Source organism: Ptychodera flava, chromosome 3 (genome assembly GCF_041260155.1).
Source record: "Ptychodera flava strain L36383 chromosome 3, AS_Pfla_20210202, whole genome shotgun sequence".
NCBI classification, from domain to species: Eukaryota; Metazoa; Hemichordata; class Enteropneusta; family Ptychoderidae; genus Ptychodera; species Ptychodera flava.
This window is the reverse complement of record NC_091930.1, coordinates 1,907,271-1,917,500: the sequence shown is the minus strand read 5'-3', so window position 1 is coordinate 1,917,500 and position 10,230 is coordinate 1,907,271. Positions and strand designations below refer to the sequence as shown.

Genomic DNA, 10,230 nt, shown 5'->3' with positions numbered 1-10,230 from the left:
TTATATGACACATTGGTTCAAATTCAGGGTATCGCTATTCATTTTCGAATGTAGCATCTATTTGGATATGAACAGGTGTATAGGATAACATGCTTTGAAAGACAAACTAAATCATAAGTTATTGTTTTAGTACATTTATAAGTCTATTTTGTAATGTCTCAGATTGAAACACTGGGTACACGTAAAACAAAAGTAAAAATATCAGTTAAAGTTCTGGTCAATCAGGGCACTGATGAAATGTAGTCAATTCATATATTATGACATTGTCATGAACAAAGGGTGCGCTGACATTGATGGATTTTAAAAGGCAACCTCTCGGATTCCCTCCCCAATTTTCCAAGTCCCCCCGCTCGGATATCAAATGTCCACGCCTAACGAGTGTTGTTTCTTCTCATAAAAACTATGCTTACCTTCAGTGACGCGTCCAAGCTCACCCTTCAACTTGTACAAAGTCAACACTTCGTTGTCTTTACGCAATTCCACCTTCTTCTGACGGCTGTAGTTAGTGGTCCCTATCTTTTGCCGGATGAAGTCAGATTCCGTAGCATTCTCCATCTGCCCGATATGTGTTGTTTGAGCAGTGAAATCCCTCACAAGCGCATCCTTTTCGCTCTGATATGCTCTGAGCCTTGCTTCTTGGACATAGACGTCAGTTGTTACTTTGCCATGTGTTTTCGTGAATGTTGTTTTGTAGTGATGCAATTCTTCGACACGGAAGTCATCTCGACTGAACAATGTGGAGTGGGCGTTACCGTCTTGTATTTGCATCTGTGACAGAATCAGATTTAGAGTGTCCACTGTACCGTTTAGTTCTGCACGGTGACATGGAACAGCTCTCGGTTCAGTTGTTGCACAAACACTGTGACGACGAGATGGCATCGTCACAGAACCTGCGGAAAAAGAAAAATATTGTCAGCAATCAATGAAACCCTGTGTATACCGGAAAGAGTAATAAGTTATTGTAATTTGATACAAATAATCAGAACTTTCTTCAATTTAATTCAATTAGAGTAGCATCATAGTAAAGGCCGTAGTCTGCGGGGAGGGGGACTGCCCCCTGCAATTTTCCAACTGTCAACGTACATACCCAAATCCTAGCTAAGATAGGTTCTGCCCTCTCCCCGGGACTTTGGTAAGGTTACGGCCCTGATAGTCATCCAAATCGAAGCCTTGTTTGTTTTAGAACGTTATGTATGATTTTACTGCAGCGGATTTTCAAGGCACTTACAGGACTAACAGGATGACCGTTTACACTTGCATGTTCTTCACACACATTTTCTTCTAAAGTACACACAGAATGTGTTGATAAGCCAGACATTAAGTTGCCGACTTATTTAATTACTGTTTAGAAAAAACATGAAAGTTTCTGGGGACTTACGAAAGATGTATCTATAATTTGCAAGCAAAACATACCAGGGATTATATTGTCTTGGCAGAGACGGAACACTGATTTCCAGAACACAGGGTGCCAGTTTAAGACCTCTTTCACATAAACAGAAAGGCAATTGACTGCACACACATATATACAAATTGACCACTCACACACAATGTTCAAATGAGTCAGCGCCGTTAATGTCTGGCTTATCAAGAAATTCTGTGTGTACTTTATAAGAAAACATGTGTAATGAACATGCAAGTGTACACGGTCACCCTAAAAGACCTGTATCTCTTTACAGATGCCTACTGCAAGAAGGTGCATTATAGTGATTGTTAGTTAACAGTTATGTGACTTCTTTGCGTAAACCATATATCTTTGTCAGCTGAAATATGGTTTTACTAATGTTACAGGAAGGACCACGATAAGACTCTTTTGACAGTCAAAAAGCAGATAACTAAGAATAGGGTCTATCGCGATAAATGTTCACCAGATTTGATATATGTAGAACAGAAAAATGCATGTGTAGCTGAATCACCTGAGATCAGTGGCAGTTCCCTCTTACAGAGTAAATACTCCTGTACTGGAATGTAGATATCAAGGGTTAGGTAGTGAGCTTGAATCTTGCTGAGTAGTGTTGGAGTGATGATTGTGGAATGGATGGTTTCGTCCAGTCGTCCACTGGTATACTCATTCCAAAGAGCTTCCAGCGCTTCTAATGATCCACAATTCATCACATACTGAAGACAACCCTTTTCTACTGTCAGGACATCGAGATCATCGTGAACACCACTAATCAGTTGACATATTTGTTCGGGTTGATGCTCTTGGTAAAACGAGCCTTCCACGTGAGACATAGACTCACCGTTTACAGAGTTTCCATGTGAAGGGCTGATCTGCAAGCTCACTGTAGCTGAAGGGAACACAGAGAATGCATAACAAAAATATCATTTGTCTTACTAAAATAATTTTGTTGCATTTAGTATAGACCATGTTGCTAACTGAATACATACAGGAAGAAAGAAATCACATAGATGTAATTACACTTTAGAATTTCCCATAGTCCAAATTAATTTTAATCTCGTGGGGTGCAACCTTCATTGATACTTTCATGCCAACGTTGTTTTTAAAAAATCAACTTGTTCAATTTAATGATAAACAATGTTGTCACCAGTCGTAACTGCTAAAGCGGCTTACCCGGACTGCGTTGTTCATTCTCTGTGTGGATGTCCAGTGATGTAGATGAGGCTGATGAACCGATATCAATGAAAAAGATGATAGCATTTTGTTACAAAAGCACAATGCAAACTAGCTTGTATTGGGGTACAGGGAGGTAATTTGAAAATGAAATTATAGATTTTGTTCACTTGATAATGACGAACGAAAACGTAATCATTGTCATAACATAAACGAGGAATGCATGTTGCATGAAAATAATGAAATTGTCGCTTGAGTCAAATGCACGACCGCGTCTTCTAATATATGTAAAGGAATTTACAGTCTTACCGTAATCCAGTGTAGCATCACTACTGGAAATTGCGGTTGCCACTTGTTGTGTTCTTGAGAGTTGCACATGTATATTAACTTCATCTACCAGCATACTATTCATTTCCTCGATTTTCTTCGCGAGGTCTTCCTGCAGGACACGCCTGACCTCCCCTGCTTGCTTCATGTACACACTGTAGTTTTGCAGGATATGTACGATCCTATCGCGTAATTTGTTTGGACCGCATCGCATGTCCACGACCATATTATCTCGGTACAAGGGTAAGTATTTTCGAATAAACATGTCACATTCTGACATCGCAGGAACGATCACTGGTTTTCCGCTAGCCATGGCGGCGATTGTTAAACTGAACATGTCGACTGACCGCATGGGCACAATAAAAATGTGTGAAAATCGCAGTTCTTTAATATAATCAGTAGACTTCAGTCTTTTAACGTATACATTCAGGTTGGAGCGTGGCTTTAAACGCGATGTGATTGTTATATCACTTGTTTTTTCTGTGCAGAGAATTGTCCATTTTGGAGGATCTTTCATATTTTTTTCATATGAACTAGCCATCAGATTCATTGCTTTTTGTAGGACATTAGTCGGCGAAAATTCATCAATTACTATCTTTTCAAACATTGACAGAATTTCAAAATGTCGAATTTCGTCTGGTAATTGGTCAACTGTTAGTAAGGGTACATCAAAATATATTTCAAAGGATCTTGGCATTAACTGATAATGTTTTAACTTGATATTTCTATACCTGAATTTAAAGTGGTCAAATACTGAAGGTCCTATTGATAGAATTATATGGGCACACTGGTTTTCTTGGTCAAGAAGTATACAACGATTTTGAAATGTTCGTTGATCATAATTTAAAGTTTCTTTGGTGATGAAGTCCGGACACCAAACATTGACTACTCCAAATTTAGCCTCAGGAAATATGCTGCCCTTTATATCAAATGCAACTGATGATGTTACTAATCCAAAACCGAAGATGAACTTTACATTTTGCAACTTTTCTAAATGTGGATAGAAAGCTTTGTGCCCCTCGAGCCAAATTGGCGTTGGTTTTGTAGTTCTATAGTGAGGCTTTAGTTCTGGTAATAGAAGGTGTATGCCGAGACGTTTTGCTTCTCTAGCAGTGTATCCATCAGCTTCTAGGAGGGTGCAATATATTGCAATTCCTATCGATTTTAGTAGATTGATGAGCAAATACAAGGCTGCTGGAATACCTCCAAGGATCGGAAAACCCCATCTTTCGATTACGATTAGAGTGGCAGGTGGCAGTACTTGCTTTTCCTCCATTTTCTGTAAAATCATTGCAATGTTTTATAAGTATTATACTTATAATACTAAAAGTATATATTAAAAGTGTATATAATATATATATATATATATATATATATATATATATATATATATATATTTATATATATATATATATATATATATATATATATATATATATAGTTAACTGATTTGTACTTGAAGTATTTTGTGTTATTACATTTACATAATTATCTATCTATCTATCTATCTATCTATCTATCTATCTATCTATCTATCTATCTATCTAGTTACTGTTTTGTACTTGAAGTCTTTTGCTTATTACATATATATATAATTATATAATATATATAATTATATATATATGAGGAGAGAGAGAGAGGAGAGAGAGAGAGAGAGAGAGAGAGAGAGAGAGAGAGAGAGAGAGGTGTTCATCAACCCAAATTATACATACAACATTGAAATTTTTATGTGGACTCATTAAACATACTGGGATGCTCGTAAGGTTTTAACTATTTAAGTTAAATTGTCATTGTGCCAGCGTCGCAATGATTAGAAAATGACATGCGATGATTTACGAACACTTGCCTGTGATTTTTGGCAAGTTTCACCATCACTCTTTCCACCATCACTGCCACGCCGCCTTTTCCTCATAACATTTTGGTCAGCGAGAGTTTGTTCACTTCGGCACGGTAGGTTTTCTGCCATTCCGAGGAAACTGCTCTTGTCGTATACCTATGGAACTCTCTGTAATGAACAAGAACATATCATGTTCAATACCTAGACTCGAATTCGATGTGCTCTTAGGTATTCAACGATTTCTTTTACAAGAAATTAATTTTTTCGACGAAAAAGGCACTCATAGCATCGTGCTGTATTGACACACAGTCAAGTGTCGAAGGCGTTTGGCTGGCCGAGCTTTAGTGAGCGTATAAGCAAGGAAAGTGTGGCATGATAGCAACATGATAATCCAAATACCGATATGATGTAAAATCGTCTTTGAAATAACTTCATGCTCTCGTAGATGCCTGAAAAGGTTATTTCTCGTATAAGACCAGTCGAGAATCTTGACAAGTTCTAGTAAATTTTCAATAATTGATTGAAACTTTTATCCTATGTGGCAAGTGTGAACTCTTAATCTAATGAGTACGACGGAGACCATGCATTGATCACGTTGTGCTTATTCTTGGCCTGGCAGAGTATTGAAACCCTTATATGATGGGTAAAGTCGGTGACATAACAGTCATAAACTATGACACAGACAAATGGTGGCTAAGGAGCAAACATTGGATTTGCAGTGTTATCCGATCCATTCTTTGATATACCATCATAAAGATTCGGCCAGCATTCAATGCTTAACCGCTTATACCGACAATGCCATCAGAGCCTGGTTTTGAAAAAATTGGGAAATTGTTCCCAAATAATTGCATATGCTACTTACGTCATGATAGAATTCATAGATAAGATCATCTCTACAAGCCGACAAAAGACTTACTAATGGTTGCATGGATATTGTCGCTAGCAAAATTGAGAATACGGTCCGATGCGAAAATTAAAATTTGCAATTTTTTTGAAAAAATCAACACAAGTTAAAAGTGTCGTCGTTTCAAACTCATATGCGATCAAGAGATGCCAGATAAGAGGGTTTAAAGGATATCCTGTTTTGTCGAAAATCAGACTTTGGCCTGATAATCGCCAAAGACACTTTTTGTCGTCATTTTAGAATGTGTGAAAATGATCCTACTGAAAGAAATTTCAAAGCTGTAGTATAAAATCATTCAGTAAAATTGGTGTTTTCACTACGAAGGAAAACTGCTCCAGCAATTCATAGCTAGGTGAAAAAATGTTTTGTCGTCACTTCATCTGAGTCAAGTCATCCCTGCAAACCAACACAACAAATTTGAAAACTCTCAAATAAACACTCATAGAGATTTTTAAATGATAAAATTAGCTCCGAAGTTTCATATGCAGATTTCATAATGAATGAAAGTCATACTTCAGGACCTGAAGGACTTTACATAGAATTTTGAAAACCTTTGGATATATGGACAATTAATTTGCATGTACCTGTGATCAGGTAAGGTAGTAGGTCATATGACGATATTGTGTTTCTCTACGCAACGACAGACATCATTAATGATTAAAAATTGTATAGTACACAGTCCCAAGATTTATAAAGGCATTCATTGATAGAAAAGTGTACGCCTACGTCCTGCCCCTCTATAATATAAGATATATTAACATGGATTAAGAAACTCTTCACAAGCTATGAATTATTAAGACCTCTGCCTGGACATGGCATGAGTGACCACATTCAACTCACTGAACTCAGGTGAATTTTACGGTCATGACCCGAAGTTCCCCAGCCAATCACGGGGTTCGTAGTTGAAGTTAATTATTCAATCTGTGGAGTTCACATGAGTACACCCCTTTCAAAGGTAGTTGGCTCAGGCCTCATTCATAAATACTGGTAAAGAGGGGATTTGAGAAATTCAGGAGGATTGGAAAATTAAATTCTGGCGGTAGTAGAGGGTTGTGTGAAAGTTTTGCTCTGTGTATAAGGTAAATCTGAAAATATTTTTGTCCCTATTATTTTTTACAGTTTCAGATTTTGTAGCTTAGTACGAAATTCAATGAAAAATGAATAATATTTTTTTGTCTTACAACAGTTCTAATGTTAGTCATAATATGACTAAATCTGGAATCATGTTCTCGCATTTCATGACTTTCATTTAGAAAACTCTTAAATGTATGAATCTCTTTGGACTTTCAAAAGAAAAACAATAAGTATGCCTTGTTACGGGACAAACGCTGCAACTGTTGATAATTTTTTATCAATATCTCTATGCTATGTACGGTTACTGTTTCATGCTGTCTCCCTACAATATGCCGGGACACAGTATATTAAATTAGTCCTAAAAGCCCGTATGTGTAAACACAATCGGTGATAAATGAATTAGAGTCCAGACTGTAAGTTATATATCAAATGACACAAATGCACAGTACACATACACAGGCCGTTTCGGCAATCTGAATTCTGGACAGTTCAAAAACTGTAGTGAATAGAACAAGAACGCAGTATGTAAACTAAACAAAAATATGGTCATAATTATTAAAGTTAATACAGCTACTGCCTTGCTACTGCAGTGTCACTGTCATTGCATACCGGCAGTGACAGAGACAGCTCTGAATCCGATGTAGTCGAAGTAGAGTTTCGGTCATATTACGCTCATGACAGTGAAACATAAATATACACACGGTCAGGCCGAAAAACAACACATGGAATCCTCGGAGGCTTGACAGTTACAATAAACAATGGCCAAAAGGGCAATATAGTGTATAAATGTGTACAAATAGTGCCGACTAGAGTATACAAAAAGACTGTACATCTCCTTGAATGTAATGGTACAGTTTACTTCTATTCCTGTATGGCTATACCTGTATTTGTCAATCAGACTGTAACAAGGATGTGAAGCATCAATAGGTATGTTTAACTTTGATTCTTTTCAAAATTGTTATGTGTATCTACATCTGTTTTTGTAAATATATTTTTAAAATCATGTTGGAATATTTCAAACTTATTTACACAGCCGGAGTATTACTATGCTGCAGTCTTGTGGTATATTGACATTTCAATGTATATATAATGCAGCTGACAGCAGTATAAGTGTACACAGGTGTACATAACGCATCTGTAAATTGTGTTAACCGACTGTATACTGGATATTTCAACATAATAAGAAATAGGAGATTGAAGTTTAACACGAAAAGTAAAATTATTAAACAGTATCAAATTTTTGTGTTTGTAATATTGCTTGCTTAAGGGTGTACGATCAAAAAAATTGTAGCTACATTAGCATTAGGTATTTCTAAATTCTGGTATATTAGAATAATAAAAAGTTAACGAATAATACGGGGTTACTATGCTTGATTTTCATCAAAAGTACGATGAAACGTCACAGTTTTTTGTCACGGAAAGCACTTAAATCAGTATATAAAACGATTCATTTCAACTTTATTCAGTGAGTGAAATGTTCACATTCTCGTCATACAATAACACAAAAGCAAAATTGACTAGTAAAGATTCTAATGTAACTGAAAAAATATGTATGTAAATGGATTTTTCTAATTTTTTCACAAAATCGCCATTATTATACCCAGAAGCTTTAGCAGTATGATAGGTTTCTTATTGGTGTGGGAGTTGGACAATTTTGATCATATAGATCGGAAATTTGATATTTTTAGGGGTATTGAGAGAGTCTGAAAAAATAAGATTTCAATCTCTTGTCCTTCCTCCCCTCTCTTCACCATTATTTTTTGAATCAGGAAATACAGCCTAACGTCATCGATAGTGCCAACTTGTATCAATATGTTGGGAGTTACACCCTTGGCCACTTTAGTGTTGATTAAGCCTGTCTGCAGCAAGCAGAAATTCTGTTTGTATAAACGAAACAAAGTGGTGATCGGTGTAATAAATGTAAGGTTCACTATCGGCACCCCACTGTTAGGATTGAGATAACGTTCTACTAAAATGTCTCGCCTGCCCAATTCAAATCGATCACAACACTGCACTGTAGACACACTGTAAGTCTGCACTCCGACAATGAACATCAATAACAACGGTCTCTAATATCATAGAGGCAAATACTTCAGTGAGGACGTAGCAAGCTTGATTGTTCAAAATATAAGAGATTGTGGTGGCAATCCGGCACCTAGCGAGGTATCACGAGGAGCTTACAAAGAAACAAGCAAGCGTTTCAAGATAAGCGTGGAGGGAGCCAGAAAAGTTTGGAAGAGATGACATGTATCAGGACAAGTTCCCTTCAACCAGGATGAGAAAAGTGTCGTTCATATGGTTACACACATGTGAATACATGTACATGTTAAAATGCTACCCCGACTTTACTTTACTCTTACCTTTTCTCTCGTACCAAGTGAAATTGGAGTACGTTTATTCATGGTTTGTAGGAAAGAAACATGGCTTAGTGCAAGTGAATGTTTATTTCGAAAGTTTTGCAGTCAAGACGGGCGATGTCTGTAATTTAATCGCTAACATTTTCAAAGTGGCATTTCCTCAATTCCCGCGTCTGAACAGAGTCTGAACACGACACTTACGATACACGCTATACAGTCCGGTCAGCTCCAAAATTGGGGACTCATTATGATAATGCATTCAGGCATTCAGCCAATCATCGACCAGATTACATCATTAATAAAGTACAGGTCACGCTGGGTCCAAATTACCCAACAAATGTGATCGGCAGTTTTGGGCCGCTTATTAAGCCCCTGTCTTGTGAATTTCGACGAATTTCGACAGTCAACATAATCCACGTGTTCTGCACAAGGTCATGTCCAACAAGGAGTCCGATTAGTGAACAAATATTCGAAATATTGACGATTCATTTCTACCCCCAGTTTATCGATTTCGCTCAAGTACCGAGAATCATTTTGTGGATGTTCGTCATCTCTATTAGAAATACTGTTATAAAGGTTATTTGTGTAGGTACGCGTATAAAATTTTGCAAGAAAGAAGAGCAATGTCAGAGCTTTAAAACGATACCTTTTTTGTAGTTGTCAAACGCAGACTAAAAATGGTACGCGATTTTGAAAATGTGTTGACAAAGTGGCCACACAACTGTTCCCCATACGGTAGAATTTGTATCGCTGCCATCTCCGATACAAATGGGGTATTCTGAACGACCTGTGTAGGTACACGATTTATATTTCGCAGGACTTCAAGCCAGAGTCTAGGAATCACAGCGATATATGAGGTTTAGTTGTCTTAGCCAGAATAAAACTGGTACGCGATTTTGAAATTGTTTTTTGACAGAGTGGCCACACAACTGTTCGACATTATGACAGAATACGGCGCGGGAGTTCGACACAGTATGGCGTACGTAACGAAGGACGCATGTGGAGGTTGCCAGGAAATATAATTTTTACTGATGGCGCGCTGGTCGCTGATTGGCTAATGAGAGGGGGAAAATATTATGGTATAGCGTCATCTCCAATTTTGGAGCTGACCCCGACTGCTATAGTATCGTTGGTATTCATTGACTGCAATATCGAAATC

General features: G+C 37.3%; 1 protein-coding gene across 4 annotated transcripts in view; it reads right to left on the bottom strand.

Moving 5' to 3' along the window:
- Nucleotides 1-10,230, bottom strand: part of LOC139129418 (uncharacterized) — a 304,872-nt gene that overhangs the window by 14,778 nt on the left and 279,864 nt on the right. For 3 of the 4 annotated variants that reach the window (XM_070695053.1, XM_070695054.1, XM_070695055.1), the window contains exons 2-6: nt 4,746-4,904; nt 2,882-4,178; nt 2,573-2,623; nt 1,914-2,288; nt 411-890 (exon numbers count right to left, since the gene is read on the bottom strand). In XM_070695053.1, the coding sequence (XP_070551154.1) occupies nt 411-890; nt 1,914-2,288; nt 2,573-2,623; nt 2,882-4,178; nt 4,746-4,865 (2,323 nt within the window). In that variant the 5' untranslated portion in view covers nt 4,866-4,904. The remainder of the gene's footprint in view (nt 1-410; nt 891-1,913; nt 2,289-2,572; nt 2,624-2,881; nt 4,179-4,745; nt 4,905-10,230) is intronic. The other variant, XM_070695052.1, reaches the window with a different exon arrangement.